General features: G+C 41.6%; 1 protein-coding gene across 1 annotated transcript in view; it reads left to right on the top strand.

Moving 5' to 3' along the window:
- LOC139755991 (prestin-like) overlaps positions 1 to 23,871 on the top strand; it is a 184,834-nt gene that overhangs the window by 60,077 nt on the left and 100,886 nt on the right. Inside the window, 3 exon segments of the mRNA XM_071674906.1 lie at positions 8,049 to 8,115; positions 8,117 to 8,231; positions 21,838 to 22,002. Coding sequence (XP_071531007.1) covers positions 8,049 to 8,115; positions 8,117 to 8,231; positions 21,838 to 22,002 — 347 coding nt within the window.

The following is a 23,871-nucleotide window of genomic DNA, read 5'->3' as shown; positions in this document are numbered from 1 at the left end:
ATCTTTTTCACTCCATCTTTCCACCTCCAATTTGGTCTCCCTCTTCTCCTCCTTCCCTCCACCTCCGACACATATATCCTCTTGGTCATTCTTTCCTCACTCATTCTCTCCATGTGCCCAAACCATTTCAAAACACCCTCTTCTGCTCTCTCAACCACGCTCTTTTTATTTCCACACATCTCTCTTACCCTTACGTTACTTACTCAATCAAACCACCTCACACCACACATTGTCCTCAAACATCTCATTTCCAGCACATCCATCCTCCTGCGCACAACTCTGTCCATAGCCCACGCCTCGCAACCATACAACATTGTTGGAACCACTATTCCTTCAAACTTACCCATTTTTGCTTTCCGAGATAATGTTCTCGACTTCCACACATTCTTCAAGACTCCCAGAATTTTCGCCCCATCCCCCACCCTATGATCCACTTCCGCTTCCATGGTTCCATCCGCTGCCAGATCCACTCCCAGATATCTAAAACACTTCACTTCCTCCAGTTTTTCTCCATTCAAACTCACCTCCCAATTGACTTGACCCTCAACCCTACTGTACCTAATAACCTTGCTCTTATTCACGTTTACTCTTAACTTTCTTCTTTCACACACTTTACCAAACTCAGTCACCAGCTTCTGCAGTTTCTCACATGAATCAGCCACCAGCGCTGTATCATCAGCGAACAGCAACTGACTCACTTCCCAAGCTCTCTCATCCCCAACAGACTTCATACTTGCCCCTCTTTCCAAAACTCTTGCATTCACCTCCCTAACAACCCCATCCATAAACAAATTAAACAACCATGGAGACATCACACACCCCTGCCGCAAACCTACATTCACTGAGAACCAATCACTTTCCTCTCTTCCTACACGTACACATGCCTTACATCCTCGATAAAAACTTTTCACTGCTTCTAACAACTTGCCTCCCACACCATATATTCTTAATACCTTCCACAGAGCATCTCTATCAACTCTATCATATGCCTTCTCCAGATCCATAAATGCTACATACAAATCCATTTGCTTTTCTAAGTATTTCTCACATACATTCTTCAAAGCAAACACCTGATCCACACATCCTCTACCACTTCTGAAACCACACTGCTCTTCCCCAATCTGATGCTCTGTACATGCCTTCACCCTCTCAATCGATACCCTCCCATATAATTTACCAGGAATACTCAACAAACTTATACCTCTGTAATTTGAGCACTCACTCTTATCCCCTTTGCCTTTGTACAATGGCACTATGCACGCATTCCGCCAATCCTTAGGCACCTCACCGTGAGTCATACATACATTAAATAACCTTACCAACCAGTCAACAATAGTCACCCCCTTTTTGAATAAATTCCACTGCAATACCATCCAAACCCGCTGCCTTGCCGGCTTTCATCTTCCGCAAAGCTTTTACTACCTCTTCTCTGTTTACCAAATCATTTTCCCTAACCCTCTCACTTTGCACACCACCTCGACCAAAACACCCTATATCTGCCACTCTATCATCAAACACATTCAACAAACCTTCAAAATACTCACTCCATCTCCTTCTCACATCACCACTACTTGTTATCACCTCCCCAATTGCGCCCTTCACTGAAGTTCCCATTTGCTCCCTTGTCTTACGCACTTTATTTACCTCCTTCCAGAACATCTTTTTATTCTCCCTAAAATTTACTGATACTCTCTCACCCCAACTCTCATTTGCCCTTTTTTTCACCTCTTGCACCTTTCTCTTGACCTCCTGTCTCTTTCTTTTATACGTCTCCCACTCAACTGCATTTTTTCCCTGCAAAAATTGTCCAAATGCCTCTCTCTTCTCTTTCACTAATACTCTTACTTCTTCATCCCACCACTCACCACCCTTTCTAATCAACCCACCTCCCACTCTTCTCATGCCACAAGCATCTTTTGCGCAATCCATCACTGATTCCCTAAATACATCCCATTCCTCCCCCACTCCCCTTACTTCCATTGTTCTCACCTTTTTCCATTCTGTACTCAGTCTCTCCTGGTACTTCCTCACACAAGTCTCCTTCCCAAGCTCACTTACTCTCACCACCCTCTTCACCCCAACATTCACTCTTCTTTTCTGAAAACCCATACAAATCTTCACCTTAGCCTCCACAAGATAATGATCAGACATCCCTCCAGTTGCACCTCTCAGCACATTAACATCCAAAAGTCTCTCTTTCGCGCGCCTGTCAATTAACACGTAATCCAGTAACGCTCTCTGGCCATCTCTCCTACTTACATAAGTATACTTATGTATATCTCGCTTTTTAAACCAGGTATTCCCAATCATCAGTCCTTTTTCAGCACATAAATCTACAAGCTCTTCACCATTTCCATTTACAACACTGAACACCCCATGTACACCAATTATTCCCTCAACTGCCACATTACTCACCTTTGCATTCAAATCACCCATCACTATAACCCGGTCTCGTGCATCAAAACCACTAACACACTCATTCAGCTGCTCCCAAAACAATAATATAAATAATATATATATATATATATATATATATATATATGTATCCCTGGGGAGAGGGGAGAAAGAATACTTCCCACGTATTCCCTGCGTGTTGTAGAAGGCGACTAAAAGGGAAGGGAGCGGGGGGCTTGAAATCCTCCCCTCTCGTTTTTTTTTTAAATTTTCCAAAAGGAAGGACAGAGAAAGGGGCCAGGTGAGGATATTCCCTCAAAGGTCCAGTCCTCTGTTCTTGACGCAACCTCGCTAATGCGGGAGATGGCGAATAGTATGAAAGAAAGAAAAAGAAATGTATATATATATATATATATTTTTTTTTTCTTTTTTTTGCCGTTGTCTCCCGCGTTTGCGAGGTAGCGCAAGGAAACAGACGAAAGAAATGGCCCAACCCACCCCCATACACATGTATATACATACGTCCACATACGCAAATATACATACCTACACAGCTTTCCATGGTTTACCCCAGACGCTTCACATGCCCTGATTCAATCCATTGACAGCACGTCAACCCCGGTATACCACATCGATCCAATTCACTCTATTCCTTGCCCTCCTTTCACCCTCCTGCATGTTCAGACCCCGATCACACAAAATCTTTTTCACTCCATCTTTCCACCTCCAATTTGGTCTCACACTTCTCCTCGTTCCCTCCACCTCCGACACATATATCCTCTTGGTCATTCTTTCCTCACTCATTCTCTCCATGTGCCCAAACCATTTCAAAACACCCTCTTCTGCTCTCTCAACCACGCTCTTTTTATTTCCACACATCTCTCTTACCCTTACGTTACTTACTCGATCAAACCACCTCACACCACACATTGTCCTCAAACATCTCATTTCCAGCACATCCATCCTCCTGCGCACAACTCTGTCCATAGCCCACGCCTCGCAACCATACAACATTGTTGGAACCACTATTCCTTCAAACATACCCATTTTTGCTTTCCGAGATAATGTTCTCGACTTCCACACATTCTTCAAGGCTCCCAGAATTTTCGCCCCCTCCCCCACCCTATGATCCACTTCCACTTCCATGGTTCCATCTGCTGCCAGATCCACTCCCAGATATCTAAAACACTTTACTTCCTCCAGTTTTTCTCCATTCAAACTTACCTCCCAATTGACTTGACCCTAAACCCTACTGTACCTAATAATAATATATATATATATATATATATATATATATATATAAATATATATATATATATATATATATATATATATATATATATATATATATATATATATATATATATATATCTGGGGATAGGGAAGAAGGAATACTTCTCACATTCCTCACGTTCTGTAGAAAGCGACTAAAGGGGACGGGAGCGGGGGGGCTAGAAACCCTCCCCTCCTTGTATTTTAAATTTCTAAAAGGGGAAACAGAAGAAGGAGTCACATGGGGAGTGCTCATCCTCCTCAAAGGCTCAGATTGGGGTGTCTAAATGTGTGTGGATGTAACAAAGATGAGAAAAAGGAGAGATAGGTAGTATGTTTGAGAAAAGGAACCTGGATGTTTTGGCTCTGAGTGAAACGAAGCTCAAGGATAAAGGGGAAGAGTGGTTTGGGAATGTCTTGGGAGTAAAGTCAGGGGTTAGTGAGAGGACAAGAGCAAGGGAAGGAGTAGCACTACTCCTGAAACAGGTGTGATGGGAGTATGTGATAGGGTGTAAGAAAATAAGTTCTAGATTGATATGGGTAAAATTGAAAGTGGATGGAGAGAGATGGGTGATTATTGGAGCATATGTACCTGGGCATAAGAAGAAAGATCATGAGAGGCAAGTGTTTTGGGAGCAGCTGAGTGAGTGTGTTAGTAGTTTTGATGCACAAGACCAGGTTATAGTGATGGGTGATTTGAATGCAAAGGTGAGTAATGTGGCAGTTGAGCAAATGATTGTTGTACATAGGGTGTTCAGTATTGTAAATGGAAATGTTGAAGAGCTTGTAGATTTATGTGCTGAAAAAGGACTGGTGATTGGGAATACCTGGTTTAAAAAGAGAGATATACCTAAGTATACATGTGTAAGTTGGAGAGATGGCCACAGAGTGTTATTGGATTACATGTTGATTGATAGGCACGCGAAAGAGAGACTTTTGGATGTTAATGTGCCGAGAGGTGCAACTGGAGGGATGGTTGATCATTATCTTGTGGAGGCGAAGGTTAAGATTTGTAGAGGTTTTCAGAAAAGAAGAGAGAATGTTGGGGTGAAGAGATTGGTGAGAGTAAATGAGCTTGGGAAGGAGACTTGTGTGAGGAAGTACCAGGAGAGACCGAGTACAGAATGGAAAAAGGTGAGAACAAAGGATGTAAGGGGAGTGGGGGAGGAATGGCATGTATTTAGGGAAGCAGTGATGACTTGCACAAAAGATGCTTGTGGCATGAGAAGTGTGGGAGGTGGGCAGATTAGAGAGGGTAGTGAGTGGTGGGATGAAGAAGTAAGATTATCAATGAAAGAGAAGAGAGGCATTTGGACAATTTTTGCAGGGAAATAATGCAAATGACTGGAAGATGTATAAATGAAAGAGACAGGAGGTCAAGAGAAAGGTGCAAGAGGCAAAAAAGAGGGCATTTGAGAGTTGGGGTGAGAGTATCATTAAATTTTAGGAAAAATAGAAATATGTTTTGGAAGGAGGTAAATATAGTGTGTAAGACAGGGGAACAAATGGGAACATCAGTGAAGGGGGCTAATGGGGAGGTGATAACAAGTAGTGGTGATGTGAGAAGGAGATGGAGTGAGTATTTTGAAGGTTTCTTAAATGTGTTTGATAATAGAGTGGCAGGTATAGGGTGGTGGTGTGCAAAGTGAGAGGGTTAGGGAGAATGATTTGGTAAACAGAGAAGAGGTAGTAAAAGCTTTGCGGAAGTTGAAAGCCAGCAAGGCAGTGGGTTTGGATGGTATTGCAGTGGAATTTATTAAAAAAAGGGGGTGACTATTGTTGACTGGTTGGTAAGGTTATTTAATGTATATATGACTCATGGTGCGGTGCCTGAGGACTGGCAGAATGGTTGCATAGCGCCATTGTACAAAGACAAAGGGGATAAGAGTGAGAGCTCAAATTACAGAGGTATAAGTTTGTTGAGTATTCCTGGGAAATTATATGGGAGGGTATTGATTGAGAGGGTGAAGGCATGTACAGAGCATCAAATTGGGGAAGAGCAGTGTGGTTTCAGAAGTGGTAGAGGATATGTGGATCAGGTGTTTGCTTTGAAAAATGTATGTGAGAAATACTTAGAAAAGCAAATGGATTTGTATGTAGCATTTATGGGTCTGGAGAAGGCATATGATAGAGTTGATAGAGATGCTCTGTGGAAGGTAATAAGAATATATGGTGTGGGAGGCAAGTTGTTAGAAGCAGTGAAAAGTTTTTATCGAGGATGTAAGGCATGTGTACGTGTAGGAAGAGAGGAAAGTGATTGGTTCTCAGTGAATAGTGGTTTGCAGGGGTGCGTGATGTCTCCATGGTTGTTTAAATTGTTTATGGATGGGGTTGTTAGGGAGGTGAATGCAAGAGTTTTGGAAAGAGGGGCAAGTATGCAGTCTGTTGTGGATGAGAGAGCTTGGGAAGTGAGTCAGTTGTTGTTCTCTGATGATACAATACTGGTGGCTGATTCATGTGAGAAACTGCAGAAGCTGGTGACTGAGTTTGGTAAAGTGTTTGAAAGAAGAAAGCTGAGAGTAAATGTGAATAAGAGCAAGGTTATTAGTTACAATAGGGTTGAGGGTCAAGTCAGTTGGGAGGTAAGTTTGAATGGAGAAAAACTTGAGGAAGTGAAGTGTTTTAGATATCTGGGAGTGGATTTGGCAGCGGACGGAACCATGGAAGCGGAAGTGAACTCACTTCTGCCTCTATGGTTCCATCTGCTGTTAAGTCTGCTCCCAGATATCTAAAACACATCACTTCCTCCCATTTTTCTCCATTCAAACTTACATCCCAATTAACTTGTCCCTCAACCCTACTGAACCTAATAACCTAGCTCATATTCACATTTACTCAACTGTCTCCTTTCAGACACTTTTCCAAACTTTTTCACCATCCTCTGCAGTTTCAAACACGAACCAGCCACTAGACCTGTATCGCCAGTGAACGTCAACTGACTCACCACCTCATCTCTCTTCACTTTGCGTGACTTTCTTTTTACATGCCACCCTGAATGAGACATCATACATTTGCCACTGTCTGATCAAATACAATAAACAGTCCTTCAAAATTCTCACTCCATCTCACTTCATCACTACCTGTTAGCATTTCCCCTTTGGCCCCCTTCACCGATGTTCCCATTTGTTCTGATGTCTTTCACACATTATTTACCTCCCTCCAAAACATCTTATAGTCCCCAAAGTTTACTGATACTGGCTCACCTTAACTCTTATTTGTCCTCTTTTTCAGCCCCTGCACCTTCTTGACCTCCTGCCACTTCCTTATACATCTCCCAGTTATTTGCACTCTTTCCCTGTAAGCATTGCTTAAACACCACTCTTTTCTCTTTCCTTAGCAACTGTGCTTCTTCATCCCACCACTCACTACCCTTTTGAATCTGCCTACCTTCCACCTTTCTCATGCTACATGCGTCTCTTTCACTTGTCATCATTTCTTCAATAAATGCCCGAAATACCCTATCCACTCCCCTCCCTTCATTTACTCTCACCTTTTGCCATTCTTCTCTAAACCTCACATGGTATTTCTTCACACGTCTCCTTTCCAAGATTACTTACTTTCACAATTCTCTTCTTCCTGACAGTTTCCTCTTTTTTCAGAAACATCTACAAATCTTCACACTCGCCTCCACAAGATAGTGAGGAGACTTTTCACCTGCTACCCCTCTAACCACCATTACATCTAAAAGTCTCTCTTTTACATGCTCATTAAATAATATATAATCCAGTAATGTCATTGTATATTTATTTTAGATCAAAGCAATGCTTTGGATGATTATATGCTATTAACACCGAAATGAACTTCTTTCCTATAGTTAGTCTTTTCATTATATATTGTCTGGATGGACCATTTTCCATTAATTCTTGAAACTTGAGGCTATCTTTTACTAAGAGGGCCAGTCCTACCCCTTCTGTGCATTCTCTTTTCCTCTTAACTATCTTTGAAAGAGTTCTAGTGTTACCCTGGACTTCTCATGCTTGTGTGACTGACTGTAAAGGAGAGAAATGTTGTTTAAAAAAACTGAAAACATTTTCTGTATGGAGATAAGGTCCTTAAAGCATTTTTTATCTTGCCTTTACCCATTTTGGAGAATTTTTTCTCTATACATTCTGCATGATGTGATCTTTTATAGGCTGAAAATAAGTGGTTCAATGATTTCAGCCATGTGGTGGTCATCAATTGCCTAAGGAACAAGCAAGCAGTTATCAAAGGTTGAGTGCACTCTGGAAATAACGAGGGTTGGAAGTTCCAGATAGTTATATTCCTAGGGAAAGAAAAGGTTTTCTGTTTTCAAAAAGTACAATTTTGGTTTTAGTGTCATTATACAAAGCCTTTGAAAATATGTCATGTAATATATTTCATATGTTGAATACTCTTGGCAGGTACATTTGCTGTTGTGTGTTTAATGACGGGAAAAGTTGTGGGAGACTTAGCTACAGACCCAAGTGATGGTGCAAGTATCATCAGCTGGCAGCATAACTGATGACATACCAATCGAAAATACGTCAGTTTATTCTCCCAATCAAGTTGCAGCTGCTGTGGCTTTAATGAATGGAATTGTGGAGGTAAGAAGTTATTGCATGTTGATATACAAGATTTATACTTCACTGAATATATTTTGGTGGAATGCATGCATAGTGCCATTGTGCAAAGGCAAAGGGGGTAGTTGAATCTTCAAACTACAGAGGTATAAGGTTCTTGAGTATTCCTGGGAAATTGTGTGGGAGGGTATTGATTGAGAGGGTGAAGGCATGTACAGAGCATCAGTTTGGGGAAGAGATGTGTGGTTTCAGAAGTTGTAGAGGATGTGTGGATCAGGCATTTGCTTTGAAGAATGTATGTGAAAATTTTTTAGAGAAACAGATAGATTTGTATGTAGTATTTATGGATCTGGAGAAGGCATATGATAGGGTTTATAGAGAAACTTTGTGGAAGGCTTTAAGAGTATATGGCGTGGGAGGTAAGTCGCTAGAAGCAGTGAAAAGTTTTTGTTAAGGGTGTTAGGCATGTGTATGAGTAGGAAAAGAGGAGAATGATTGGTTCCCAGTGAATGTCAGTTTATGGCAGGGGTGTGTGATATCCCCATGGTTGCTTAATTTGTTTATGGATGGGGTGGACAGGAAGGTAAATGCAAAAGTTTTGGAGAGAGGGGCGAGTATGCAGTTTGTTGGGGATGAGAGGGCCTAGGAAGTGAATTAGTTGTTCGCCGATGATACAGCTCTACTGATTCATGTGAGAAACTGCAGAAATTGGTGACTGAGTTTGGAAAAAATGTGTGAAAGGAGAAAGTTGGGAGTAAATGTGAATAAGAGTAAGGATATTAGGTTCAGTAGGGTTGAGGGACAAGTTAATTGGGATGTAAGTTTGAATGGAGAAAAATTGGAGGAAGTGAAGTGTTTTAGATATCTGGGAGTGGACTTAAAAGTGGATGGAACCATTGAAGTGGAAGTAAGCCACAGGATGGGGGAGGGGGAGAAGGTTTTGAGAGTAATGAAGAATGTGTGGAAGGAGAAAACATTATCTTGGAGAGCAAAAATGGATATGGTTGAAGGAATAGTAGTTCCCTCAGTTTTTCTCCAAACTTACCTTCCCAATAACTTGCTCCTCAACCTTACAGAACCTAATAACCTTTCTCTTATTCACATCTATTTTCAACTTTCTCCTTTCACACACTTTACCAAACTCAGTCACCAACCTCTGCAGTTTCTCACCGGAATCAGCCACCAATGCTGTATCATCAGCGAACAACAACTGACTCATTTCCTAAGCTCTCTCATCCACAAGAGACTGCATACTTTCCTCTCTCTCTCTCCAAAACTCTTGCATTCACTTCCCTAACCACCCCATCCATAAACAAATTAAACAACCTTGGAGACATCACGCACCCCTGCCGCAAACCAACATTCACTGGGAACCAATCACTTTCTTATCTTTCTACTTGTACACATGCCTTACATCCTTAGTAAAAACTTTTCACTTCTCGCAACTTATCTCCCATACCTTATACTCTTAAAACCTTCCACAAAGCATCTTTATCAACCCTATCATATATATATGTATATATGTATATATTATCCCTGGGGATAGGGGAGAAAGAATACTTCCCACGTATTCCCTGCATGTCGTAGAAGGCGACTAAAAGGGGAGGGAGTGGGGGGCTGTAAATCCTCCCCTCTCAATTTTTTTTTAATTTTCCAAAAGAAGGAACAGAGAAGGGGGCCAGGTGAGGATATTCCCTCAGTGGCCCAGTTCTCTGTTCTTAACGCTACCTCGCTAACGTGGGAAATGGCGAATAGTTTGAAAAAAAATATATATATATATATATATATATATATATATATATATATATATATATATATACTTTTATCCCCTTTGTCTTTGTACAATGGCACTATTCAAGCATTCTGCCATTCCTCAGGCACCTCACCATGAGTCATACATACATTAGATAACCTTACCAACCAGTCATCAATACAGTCACCCACTTTTTTAATAAATTCCACTGCAATACCGTCCAAACCTGCTGCCTTGCCAGCTTTCATCATCCGCAAAGCTTTTACTACCTCTTCTCTGTTTACCAAATCATTTTCCCTAACCCTCTCACTTTGCACACCACCTCGACCAAAACACCCTATATCTGCCGCTCTATCATCAAACACATTCAACAAACCTTCAAAATACTCACGCCATCTCCTTCTCACATCACCACCATTTGTTATCACCTCCCCATTTGCGCCCTTCACTGAAATTCCCATTTGTTCCCTCATCTTACGCACTTTATTTACCTCCTTCCAGAACATCTTTTTATTCTCCCCAAAATCTAATGATACTCTCTCACCCCATCTCTCATTTGCCCCCTTTTTCACCTCTTGCACCTTTCTCTTGACCTCCTGCCTCTTTCTTTTATACATCTCCCACTCATTTGCATTCTTTCCCCGCAAAAATCTTCCAAATGCCTCTCTCTTCTCTTTCACTAATAATCTTACTTCTTCATCCCACCACTCACTACCCTTTCTAATCTGCCCACCTCCCACACTTCTCATGCCACAAGCATCTTTTGCGCAATCCATCACTGCATCCCTAAATACATCCCATTCCTCCCCCACTCCCCTTACCTCCTGTGTTCTCACCTTTTTCCATTCTGTACTCAGTCTCTCCTGGTACTTCCTCACACAAGTCTCCTTCCCAAGATCACTTACTCTCGCCACTCTTTTCACCCCAACATTCTCTCTTCTTTTGTGAAAACCTTTACAAATCTTCACCTTCACCTCCAAAAGATAACGATTAGACATCCCTCCAGTTGCACCTCTCAGCACATTAACATCCAAAAGTCTCTCTTTCGCGCGCCTATCAATTAACACGTAATCCAATAATGCTCTGTGGCCATCTCTCCTACTTACATATGTATTATTTATTTATTTTGCTTCGTCGCTGTCTCCCGCATTAGCGAGGTAGTGCAAGGAAACAGACGAAAGAATGGCCCAACCCAAACACATACACATGTATATACATACACGTCCACACACGCAAATATACATACCTATACAACTCAATGTATACGTATATACACACACACAGACATATACATATATACACAGATGTACATAATTCATACTGTCTGCCTTTATTCATTCCCATCGCCACAATGCCACACATGGAATATCAACCCCCTCCCCCCTCATGTGTGTGAGGTAGCGCTAGGAAAAGACAACATAGGTCCCATTCATTCACACTCAGTCTCTAGCTGCCATGTAATAATGCACCGAAACCACAGCTCCCTTTCCACATCCAGGCCCCGCAGAACTTTCCATGGTTTACCCCAGACGCTTCACATGCCCCATTTTAATCCATTGACAGCACGTCCACCCCGGTATACCACATCGCTCCAATTCACTCTATTCCTTGCATGCCTTTCACCCTCCTGCATGTTCAGGCCCTGATCACTCAAAATCTTTTTCACTCCATCTTTCCACCTCCAATTTAGTCTCCCACTTCTCCTCGTTCCCTCCACCTCTGACACATATATCCTCTTGGTCAATCTTTCCTCACTTGTTCTCTCCATGTGACCAAACCTTTTCAAACACCCTCTTCTGCTCTCTCAACCACACTCTTTTTATTACCATACATCTCTCTTACCCGTACATTACTTACTCGATCAAACCACCTCACACCACATATTGTCCTCAAACATCTCATCTCCAGCACATCCACCCTCCTGCACACAACTCTATCCATAGCCCATGCCTCGCAACCATATAGCATTGTTCGAACCACTATTCCTTCAAACATACCCATTTTTACTTTCCGAGATAATGTTCTCGACTTCCATACATTCTTCAACGCTCCCAGAATTTTTGCCCCCTCCCCCACCCTATGACTCACTTCCGCTCCCATGGTTCCATCCGCTGCCAAATCCACTTCCAGATATCTAAAAGACTTCACCTCCTCCAGTTTTTCTCCATTCAAACTTACCTCCCAATTGACTTGAACCTCAACACCACTTTACCTAATAACCTTGCTCTTATTCACATTTACTCTTAACTTTCTTCTTTCACACACTTTACCAAACTCAGTCACCAGCTTCTGCAGTTTCTCACATGAATCAGCCACCAGCGCTGTATCATCAGCGAACAACAACTGACTCACTTCCCAAGCTCTCTCATCCACAACAGACTGCATACTTGCCCCTCTTTCCAAAACTCTTGCATTCACCTCCCTAACAACCCCATCCATAAACAAATTAAACAACCGTGGAGACATCACACACCCCTGCCGCAAACCTACATTCACTGAGAACCAATCACTTTCCTGTCTTCCTACACGTACACATGCCTTACATCCTCGATAAAAACTCCTCACTGCTTCTAACAACTTACCTCCCACACCATATATTCTTAATACCTTCCACAGAGCATCTCTATCATCTCTATCATATGCCTTCTCCAGATCCATAAATGCTACATACAAATCCATTTGCTTTTCTAAGTATTTCTCGCATACATTCTTCAAAGCAAACACCTGATCCGCACATCCTCTACCACTTCTGAAACCACTCTGCTCTTCCCCATTCTGATGCTCTGTACATGCCTTCACCCTCTCAATCAATACCCTCCCATATTATTTCCCAGGAACATTCAACAAACTTATACCTCTGTAATTTGAGCACTCACTCTTATCCCCTTATCTCTCTTTTTAAACCAGTTATTCCCAATCACCAGTCCTTTTTCAGCACATAAATCTACAAGCTCTTCACCATTTCCATTAACAACGCTGAACACCCCATGTACACCAATTATTCCCTCAACTGCCACATTTCTCACCTTTGCATTCAAATCCCCCATCACTATAACCTGGTCTCGTGCATCAAAACTACTAACACATTCATTCAGCTGCTACCAAAACACTTGTCTCTCATGATCTTTCTTCTCATGCCCAGGTGCATATGCACCAATAATCACCCATCTCTCTCCATCCACTTTCAGTTTTACCCATATTAATCTAGAGTTTACTTTCTTACACTCTGTCACATACTCCCACCACTCCTGTTTCAGGAGTAGTGCTACTCCTTCCCTTGCTCTTGTCCTCTCACTAACCCCTGACTTTACTCCCAAGACATTCCCAAACCACTCTTCCCCTTTACCCTTGAGCTTCGTTTCACTCAGAGCCAAATCATCCAGGTTCCTTTCCTCAAACATACTACCTATCTCTCCTTTTTTCTTATCTTGGTTACATCCACACACATTTAGACACCCCAATCTGATCCTTCTAGGAGGATGAGCACTCCCCGCGTGACTCCTTCTTCTGTTTCCACTTTTAGAAAGTTAAAATACAAGGAGGGGAGGGTTTCCAGCTCCTCGCTCCTCTCCCTTTTAGTCGCCTTCTACGACACGTGAGGAATGTATGGGAAGTATTCTTTCTCCCCTATCCCCATCCCTGGGGATGGATGAAGGCAAGCATGAATACGCACAAGTGTATGTATGGATATGTCTGCGTATGTATATGTATGTATATGTTGATATGTATACGTACGTATATGTGCATGTATGGGCATTTATGTATATGTATGTGTATATGAAAGGATGGGCTGTTCTTCGTCTCTTTCCTGGTGCTACCTCGCTGACACGGGGAAAGGTGATCATGTATGATAATAGCAACAATATGAGGAGAAGTGGGAGACCAAATTGGAGGTGGAAAGATGGAGTGAAAAAGATTTTGAGTGATCGGGTCCTGAACATTCAGGAGGGTGAAAGGTGTGCAAGTAAATAGAGTGAATTAGAACGATGTGGTATACCGGAGTCAACGTGCTGTCAGTGGCATGTGAATAGTCTGGGGAAACCATGGAAAGTTCTGTAGGGCCTGGATGTGGAAAAAGAGCTGTGGTTTCGGTGCATTATTACATGACAGCTAGAGACTGAGTGTGAACGAATGTGGCCTTTGTTGTCTTTTCCTAGCGCTACCTCGCACACATGAGGAGAAGGGGGTTGTTATTTCATGTGTAGCAAGGTGACGATGGGAATGAATAAAGGCAGACAGTATGAATTATGTACATGTGTATATATGTATATGTCTGTGTGTGTATATATATGTATACGTTGAGATGTATAGGTATGAATATTTGCGTGTGTGGACGTGTATGAATATTCATGTGTATGTGGGTCGGTTAGGCCATTCTTTCGTCTGTTTCCTTGTGCTACCTCGCAAACACGGGAGACAGCGACAAAGCAAAATGATAATAAAAAAAAAAAAATATATATATATATATATATATATATATATATATATATATATATATATATATATATATATATATATATATATATATGTGTTCCCTGGGGATAGGGGAGAAAGAATACTTCCCACGTATTCCCTGTGTGTCGTAGAAGGCGACTAAAAGGGGAGGGAGCGGGGGGCTGGAAATCCTCCCCTCATGTTTTTTTTTTAATTTTCCAAAAGAAGGGACAGAGAATTGGGCCAGGTGAGGGTATTCCCTCAAAGGCCCACTCCTCTGTTCTTAACGCTACCTCGTTAATGTGGGAAATGGCGAATAGTTTATATATATATATATATATATATATATATATATATATATATATATATATATATATATATATATATATATGCTGAGTTTGGTAAAGTGTGTGAAAGAAGAAAGTTAAGAGTAAATGTGAATAAGAGCAAGGTTATTAGGTACAGTAGGGTTGAGGATCAAGTCAATTGGGAGGTAAGTTTGAATGGAGAAAAACTGGAGGAAGTAAAGTGTTTTAGATATCTGGGAGTGGATCTGGCAGCGGATGGAACCATGGAAGTGGAAATGGATCATAGGGTGGGGGAGGGGGCGAAAATCCTGGGAGCCTTGAAGAATGTGTGGAAGTCGAGAAAATTATCTCGGAAAGCAAAAATGGGTATTTGAAGGAATAGTGGTTCCAACAATGTTGTATGGTTGCGAGGCGTGGGCTATGGATAGAGTTGTGCGCAGGAGGATGGATGTGCTGGAAATGAGATGTTTGAGGACAATGTGTGGTGTGAGGTGGTTTGATCGAGTAAGTAACGTAAGGGTAAGAGAGATGTGTGGAAATGGAAAGAGCGTGGTTGAGAGAGCAGAAGAGGGTGTTTTGAAATGGTTTAGGCACATGGAGAGAATGAGTGAGGAAAGATTGACCAAGAGGATATATGTGTCGGAGGTGGAGGGAACGAGGAGAAGTGGGAGACCAAATTGGAGGTGGAAAGATGGAGTGAAAAAGATTTTGTGTGATCGGGGCCTGAACATGCAGGAGGGTGAAAGGAGGGCAAGGAATAGAGTGAATTGGATCGATGTGGTATACCGGGGTTGACGTGCTGTCAGTGGATTGAATCAGGGCATGTGAAGCGTCTGGGGTAAACCATGGAAAGCTGTGTAGGTATGTATATTTGCGTGTGTGGACGTATGTATATACATGTGTATGGGGATGGGTTGGGCCATTTCTTTCATCTGTTTCCTTGCGCTGCCTCGCAAACGCGGGAGACGGCGACAAAGCAAAAAAAAAAAAATATATATATATATATATATATATATATATATATATATATATATATATATATATATATATATATATCCCTGGGGATAGGGGAGAAAGAATACTTCCCACGTATTCCCTGTGTGTCGTAGAAGGCGACTAAAAGGGAAGGGAGCGGGGGGGCTGGAAATCTTCCCCTCTCGTTTTTTTTTTTTTTTTTTTTTTTTTTTTTTTTTTTCCAAAGGAAGGAACAGAGAAGGGGGCCGGGTGAGGATGTTTCCTCAGAGGCCCAGTCCTCTGTTCTTAACGCTACCTCGCTGATGCGGGAAATGGCGAATAGTATGAAAGAAAGAAAAGAATATATATATATATATATATATATATATATATATATATATATATATATATATATATATATATATATGTGTGTGTGTGTGTGTGTGTATGTATAGGAGTGCATGGACCATTCTTCATCTATTTCCTGGTGCTACCTCACTGATGCAGGAAACAGAGATTATATAAATGAATATATAGATATATGTGCATGTGTGAGAGAGTAGAAGAGGATGTTTTGAAATGGTTTGGTCACATGGAGAGAATGAGTGAGGAAAGATTGACCAAGAGGATATATGTGTCAGAGGTGGAGGGAACGAGGAGAAGTGGGAGACCAAATTGGAGGTGGAAAGATGGAGTGAAAAGGATTTTGAGTGATCGGGGCCTGAACATGCAGGAGGGTGAAAGGCGTGCAAGAAATAGAGTGAATTGGAACGATGTTGTATACTAGGGTCAATGTGCTGTCAGTGGATTGAACCAGGGCATGTGAAGCGTCTGGGGTAAGCCATGGAAAGTTGTGTGGGGCCTGGATGTGGAAAGGGAGCTGTGGTTTCGGTGCATTATTACATGACAGCTAGAGACTGAGTGTGAACGAATGAGGCCTTTGTTGTCTTTTCCTAGCACTACCTCATGCACATGAGGGGGAGGGGGTTGTTTATTTCATGTGTGGCAGGGTGGCGATGGGAATGAGTAAAGGCAGACAGTATGAATTGTGTACATGTGTATATATGTATATGTCTGTGTGTGTATATATATATATATATATATGTATACGTTGACATGTATAGGTATGTATATTTGCGTGTGTGGACGTGTATGTATATACATGTGTATGTGGGTGGGTTGGGCCATTCTTTCTTGTTTCCTTGCGCTACCTCGCTAACGCAGGAGACAGCGACAAAGCAAAACGAATAAATAAATATAATGTGCATGTATGTATATATCTGTGTATATGAGTAGATGGGCCTTTCTTCATCTGTTTCCTGGTGCTACCTCGCTGATGCGGGAAACGGCATTTAAGTATGATGAGAGTGATAAATGATAGTGTATGTTGATGGCTCCAGTCAAAGACTAAAGTCCACATCAAGGCCGGGCCTTAATTGAATTATGGAGGGAATTATGAAGTGGAAAAAGAAGAGACAAGAGAAAGTATTCACAAATTTTTGTGAAAGTGAAAGACCTGTCTTTTGAAATGTGCCAGGTCACAGTTATCGGGAGAGACACGAGAAGGTAGAGAGTTCCAAAGATTTGACATGTAGGGAAAGAAGCAGGTATCAAAACAGCCCACCCTTGAGTTGCTGATGGCCACACAATAATCATGTGATGTAGCAGCTTGCCCAGTATTTTGTGGTCTAGCTTGTGGTGGGGGCACACAAGCAGCCAGCTCTCTGGAGCAAAAGCCAAAGTGGGAAAGTGAACCAACATTGAAGCATAAGGCAAGAGTGTCATGTTTGGAAGTTAGCTTGTGATAGTTTATGTCGGACTGCTTTCAACTCTATCAAGTAAGGATATAGAGCTAGAACCACCCCAAATGTGAGAGCAGTACTCCATACAAGGAAGAATCATTCCCCTGTATAATTGTATAATAAAAGAAATTTTGACATCTAAAGAGGACACCCAATGGCAGACTTGGCTATTCCTGTACTGTGGGGTTTTCAAGAAAGAGTGGATGTTACAGTAATACCAAGTATGTTCATTGAGTCAAGAGGTGGAATTACAGAACATCAAAGGAGAGATGAGCATTGTGTGGGGTTTTGGATAGAAAGATGGGTAGAAATTAAGTCTTGGAGGCATCAAACTTAACAAGATTTTGTGTACCCTATTGAAATATCCTTTCTAAGACTGGATTTATTGAGGAAGCTGTGTCAAGACAAGATATAGATCGAGTGCGAGAAGAGGGGCAGAATTGAAGGATGTGGATGAATGCAGTGCTGTGTCATCAGCATATAAGTGCATTGGATTATATCTGGAGAGGAAATCATGGAGAAGAGGAGAAAAAGTGTAAGGGACAAGACAAAACCTTGAGGGACATTGCTGTTGATGGAGAAAATGGGGAGGCTGATCCATTAACATCCACAGAGATAGAGCTGCTGGAGAGGAAGCTAGATATGAAGGAGCAAAATGAGGGAGGGAAGCCAAAAGAGGGGAGCTTAGAGATGAGACCCCAATGCCAAAACGGCAAAAGCCATAGATATGTCAAGGGCAACTACATACGACTCCACAAAATATATAGGAAAGAACATCACCAGTGGATCTCACCTTACATATAAGCCATACTGGTGACCATAGAGAAGAATGTGGTTATCAAGGTGTTTAAGGATATGGGAGTTGAGGAGGGATTCAAAAACTTTGTTAATGGTAGATGTCAAAACAATATGATGATAGTTAGAGGGGTCAGAATGGTCACCTTTCTTAGGGATGGACTTATTGAGGCATGTTTTCAAGGAGAAGGAAAAGGTTTGGTTTTTAAACAGAAACAGAATAGACAAGCAAGCACAGGTGCAAGTTGAGAGGCACACTCTTTCAGTACACAGGGATATATGCCATAAGTGGATAATGATTTAGTTAAAGTTATTATGAAAGGGGCATGGGGGATTCATTTATGTGAATAGAAATGATGAACATCTGGTGGAGATTACTCCCAATCTGATGATTGGGAGTAATTGATTTAGAAAAAAGAGGGACATGTATAAGTATACATGAAGTAGGAAAGATGGTAAGCAAACATTTCTGGATTATTTGCAAATTGATAGGCATGCAAAAGAGAAATTATTGGATATGATTATGCTGAGAGTGGCAGCTGCTAGGATGTCTGATCATTACCTGTTAGAGGTGAGGGTGAAGATTTGAGAAGGCTTTCGGGAAAGAGAAAAATTATGTGGGTGAGAAGAAGGTTGAAAAGTATGTGAGCTTAAAAAAGAGGCTTGTGTAAAGAAATGCTAGGTGAAATTAAGTGTGAAATGGCAACAGGTGAGAGTAAAAGAGTTAGGAGAGTGGTTGAGGAATGGTAGGTATATGGGGAAATAGTGCTAGTATGCAGGAGAGAAGTGTGTGGCATATAGAAGATGGGAGGTGGGCAGGTGGCAATAGGTAGTGAATAGTGGGATGATAAAGTTGAATTACTAGTCATTGAGAACAATGAGGTGTATGGGCAGTTCTTACAGAGAAGGAGTGTGAGTGATTAGATGTCCTAAATAGATAATGACAGCATGTGACAGGAAATCAAGTGGAAGGTGCAAGGACTGAAAAAGAGGGCAAATGAGAGTTGGTGTGAGTGATTATCAATAAACTTCAGGGAGAATAAGAAAACATTTGCAAGATTAATAGTGTGAGAAAACAAGAACTGATGGGAACATTGGTCAAGGGGGCAAATTGAGATTTGGTAATGGGCACTGATGAGGTGAAGAGGAAATCCAGTTAGTATTTTGAAGGTACGTGAAATTAGAGTCATGGAAGATTTTGTGTAAGATTAACTGTGGCAAGGCTGCTGAAGTAGATAGTACTACAAATGAATTTCTTAAGGGAGTGAGTGACTGTGTTGTTGATTATTTAGTTAGGATTTTCAGTATATAGTATGTATGGATCATGATGAGGTGCCTGAGGATTGGCAGAATGCACGTATAGTGCTACTGTATAAATGCACTGTGGACAAAGGCAAGTGTTCAGATTACAGAGGTATAAGTTTGTTGAGTGTACCTGGTAAGTTGTATGGGAGAGTGGTGATTGAGAGAGTGGTGGCATGAACAGAACATTAAACTGATGGAACAATGTAATTTCAAAAGTGGTATGTGTGAGAAATAATCAGAGAAACAGAAGTATGTATGTGGCATTTATGGATCTAGAGAAAGCATGTGACAGGGTTGTTATAGATACTTTGTGGTAGAAGTTACAAATGTATGAGGTTCTTGGAGCCACAGTGATGAATCACCTGACTGCCTGATGTAGAGATTGAAGTTCTAAAATGTCCACCACATACTTATCAAACCAGCCAGATGGATTCCCACTCATTGACAAATATTCATTCCCTTTCCATCTGGCTGGTTAGAGAAACATGTGCCACACAACTTGGAACCTCATTCTTGACATTAGATGGTTGGTTGATTCATCACTGGCTCCAAGCACCTCATATTGTGTAGGAAAAAACTATTAGATGCAATGAGTTTTTATCAAGAGAGTAAGGCATGTGTGCAAGAAGGTAGAGAGAAGGGTGAGTAGTTCCATGTGAGGCTTGGTTTGTGGCAGGGATGTGTGATATCACCATTGCTGTTTGATTTGTTCATGGATTGGTTGCAAAGGTAGTTTAATGCAAGGATCTTGGGGAGAGTGGTAGGTATACAGTCCATTGGGTGTGTGGGGTGTGAATTTAGTCATTTGTTGTTTGCTGATGATACAGTGCTTATGGTGAATTAGAGAGCATCTTCAAAAGTTGATGTCTCAGTGTTCACCCAAGCACTTGCCTGTTCCCGATGCTACCTTGCTAAGGCAGGGAATAGCAAACAATTTCGCAAATAAGGAAATAATGACAATGCTAATTGTAATTTCCCTTACCTTCCTGCCCCAGGAACCCATGTATGGATTCTTTGGAGGTCTTCAACCCTCAATGCTCAGGTTAGGTCTAGACTGCTGAGGTGGGTCATTGGTCACCCAAGCTGTTGGAAGCTGCTGCCCTTAAACCCACATAACCACCACAACCTGGCTTGATTGGTTCACTTTGTAAATTCAGTACTTATCCAATCCTTAGCTTTCTCAGATTCTATCGCAGTGCATCTGATAATGTGTTTAATGGGTGTAGGCAATTTGTTGAATATTCTTGGGCCCCAGGTATTTATGGTATTTTCTTTTTTTTTGTGCATAGCACACCTTTTGATTTTAGGAGTGATATAGGGTCTACCACAGCAGTTAAGGAATTATTTTTGAGCATAGGTTGAGGACCAAGCTTTCAAGGATTTTTTGAAGTAAGTAACCATTTGCACTCCAGAGAGTACAGCCCCAGTGATTTCAGTCATTCCCAGTAGTTCAGTTCCTTTACCACGCCCATACAGGTTGTGAAAGATATTTGCAAACATTCTAACTTTCCAGTTTTACTAGCCATAAAAGGTGATATTTGTATTGTATAAAGCAGTAATCTCATGGTATTAGTATGGAGACCAGCCTCATCCACTGGACAGTACCATAGGTCAAGGGGTATGGTAATGTGTGTATTTTTGTGTAAGGTGTGTTAAGGACAATTTAGGAGTAAATGTTCATTGTCTTCAGTGTGGAAGCTGCATTGTGAGCAGTGTTGTAGAGATTGGTGGTGTCCAGAGTGCAGATGACATAGTATCTCTTGTGTAGCGTCAGATGTTTATGTGTCTGATGAGGTATTTTTCAAGTGATTATTGGGTCATTTTGGTGTGTGTGTTTGTTTTGTCAGTGTTGACTTTGTTGCAGTTGGAGGGGTCTGTGAATATAGGTTGTAAAGTAGGCATTATTAGTAAGCTTTCAGTTTTTACTTAGGGTCCGGTGGTTAGTTACTGAGTGATTTGGATGAGTTGGGTTTAGTGTCGTTGGAAAGAACTGAATGTCAATCATAATAAGATAGGATTGTATTTGGAGAATCTGTACTTTGTTGTGTAGGTGTTGTGAAACCAGAGCCTACCATCCACAGCCAAACCCCACAGACTATTCCATGGTTTTCCTTGACCACTTAATGTGCTTGGCTCATTATGCTAATAGCATACCCTCTACTCTTGCATACTACTCAACTTTAACCCAGTTCAGTCTATCACATTTATGCCTCGTACACTTGTGAATATTTATGTATATGTGATTAACATTTTGCTTTTTCACTCATCAATTTCTACAGGTGATTCTGGGAGTGCTCCAGCTTGGAAGTCTTTGTGTTTTCCTCTCGGATATGTTGGTGTCAGGTTTCACCACAGGAGCAGCAGTTCATGTCCTGACATCACAAATCAAGTACCTCTTTGGTATTCAAGTCCAACGATATAGTGGCCCATTTAAGATAATATACGTAAGTTTTTCATAATGTGATATATATATATATATATATGGAAAAATGGAAAAAGGTGAGAACAATGGAAGTAAGGGGAGTGGGGGAGGAATGGGATGTATTTAGGGAATCAGTGATGGATTGCGCAAAAGATGCTTGTGGCATGAGAAGAGTGGGAGGTGGGTTGATTAGAAAGGGTAGTGAGTGGTGGGATGAAGAAGTAAGAGTATTAGTGAAAGAGAAGAGAGAGGCATTTGGACAATTTTTGCAGGGAAAAAATGAAATTGAGTGGGAGACGTATAAAAGAAAGAGACAGGAGGTCAAGAGAAAGGTGCAAGAGGTGAAAAAAAGGGCAAATGAGAGTTGGGGTGAGAGAGTATCATTAAATTTTAGGGAGAATAAAAAGATGTTCTGGAAGGAGGTAAATAAAGTGCGTAAGACAAGGGAGCAAATGGGAACTTCAGTGAAGGGCGCAAATGGGGAGGTGATAACAAGTAGTGGTGATGTGAGAAGGAGATGGAATGAGTATTTTGAAGGTTTGTTGAATGTGTTTGATGATAGAGTGGCAGATATAGGGTGTTTTGGTCGAGGTGGTGTGCAAAGTGCGAGGGTTAGGGAAAATGATTTGGTAAACAGAGAAGAGGTAGTAAAAGCTTTGTGGAAGATGAAAGCCGGCAAGGCAGCAGGTTTGGATGGTATTGCAGTGGAATTTATTAAAAAAGGGGGTGACTGTATTGTTGACTGGTTGGTAAGGTTATTTAATGTATGTATGACTCATGGTGAGGTGCCTGAGGATTGGCGGAATGCGTGCATAGTGCCATTGTACAAAGGCAAAGGGGATAAGAGTGAGTGCTCAAATTACAGAGGTATAAGTTTGTTGAGTATTCCTGGCAAATTATTTTTTTTTTTTTTTTTTTTTTTTTTTTATACTTTGTCGCTGTCTCCCGCGTTTGCGAGGTAGCGCAAGGAAACAGAGGAAAGAAAATGGCCCAACCCCCCCCCCATACACATGTACATACACACGTCCACACACGCAAATATACATACCTACACAGCTTTCCATGGTTTACCCCAGACGCTTCACATGCCTTGATTCAATCCACTGACAGCACGTCAACCCCTGTATACCACATGACTCCAATTCACTCTATTCCTTGCCCTCCTTTCACCCTCCTGCATGTTCAGGCCCCGATCACACAAAATCTTTTTCACTCCATCTTTCCACCTCCAATTTGGTCTCCCTCTTCTCCTCGTTCCCTCCACCTCCGACACATATATCCTCTTGGTCAATCTCTCCTCACTCATTCTCTCCATGTGCCCAAACCATTTCAAAACACCCTCTTCTGCTCTCTCAACCACGCTCTTTTTATTTCCACACATCTCTCTTACCCTTACGTTACTTACTCGATCAAACCACCTCACACCACACATTGTCCTCAAACATCTCATTTCCAGCACATCCATCCTCCTGCGCACATCTCTATCCATAGCCCACGCCTCGCAACCATACAACATTGTTGGAACCACTATTCCCTCAAACATACCCATTTTTGCTTTCCGAGATAATGTTCTCGACTTCCACACATTTTTCAAGGCTCCCAAAATTTTCGCCCCCTCCCCCACCCTATGATCCACTTCCGCTTCCATGGTTCCATCCGCTGACAGATCCACTCCCAGATATCTAAAACACTTCACTTCCTCCAGTTTTTCTCCATTCAAACTCACCTCCCAATTGACTTGACCCTCACCCCTACTGTACCTAATAACCTTGCTCTTATTCACATTTACTCTCAACTTTCTTCTTCCACACACTTTACCAAACTCAGTCACCAGCTTCTGCAGTTTCTCACATGAATCAGCCACCAGCGCTGTATCATCAGCGAACAACAA

This window comes from Panulirus ornatus, chromosome 20 (genome assembly GCF_036320965.1).
Source record: "Panulirus ornatus isolate Po-2019 chromosome 20, ASM3632096v1, whole genome shotgun sequence".
NCBI classification, from domain to species: domain Eukaryota; kingdom Metazoa; phylum Arthropoda; class Malacostraca; order Decapoda; family Palinuridae; genus Panulirus; species Panulirus ornatus.
The sequence above is the reverse complement of the archived record's forward strand: the minus strand, read 5'-3'. Positions and strand labels throughout refer to the sequence as shown.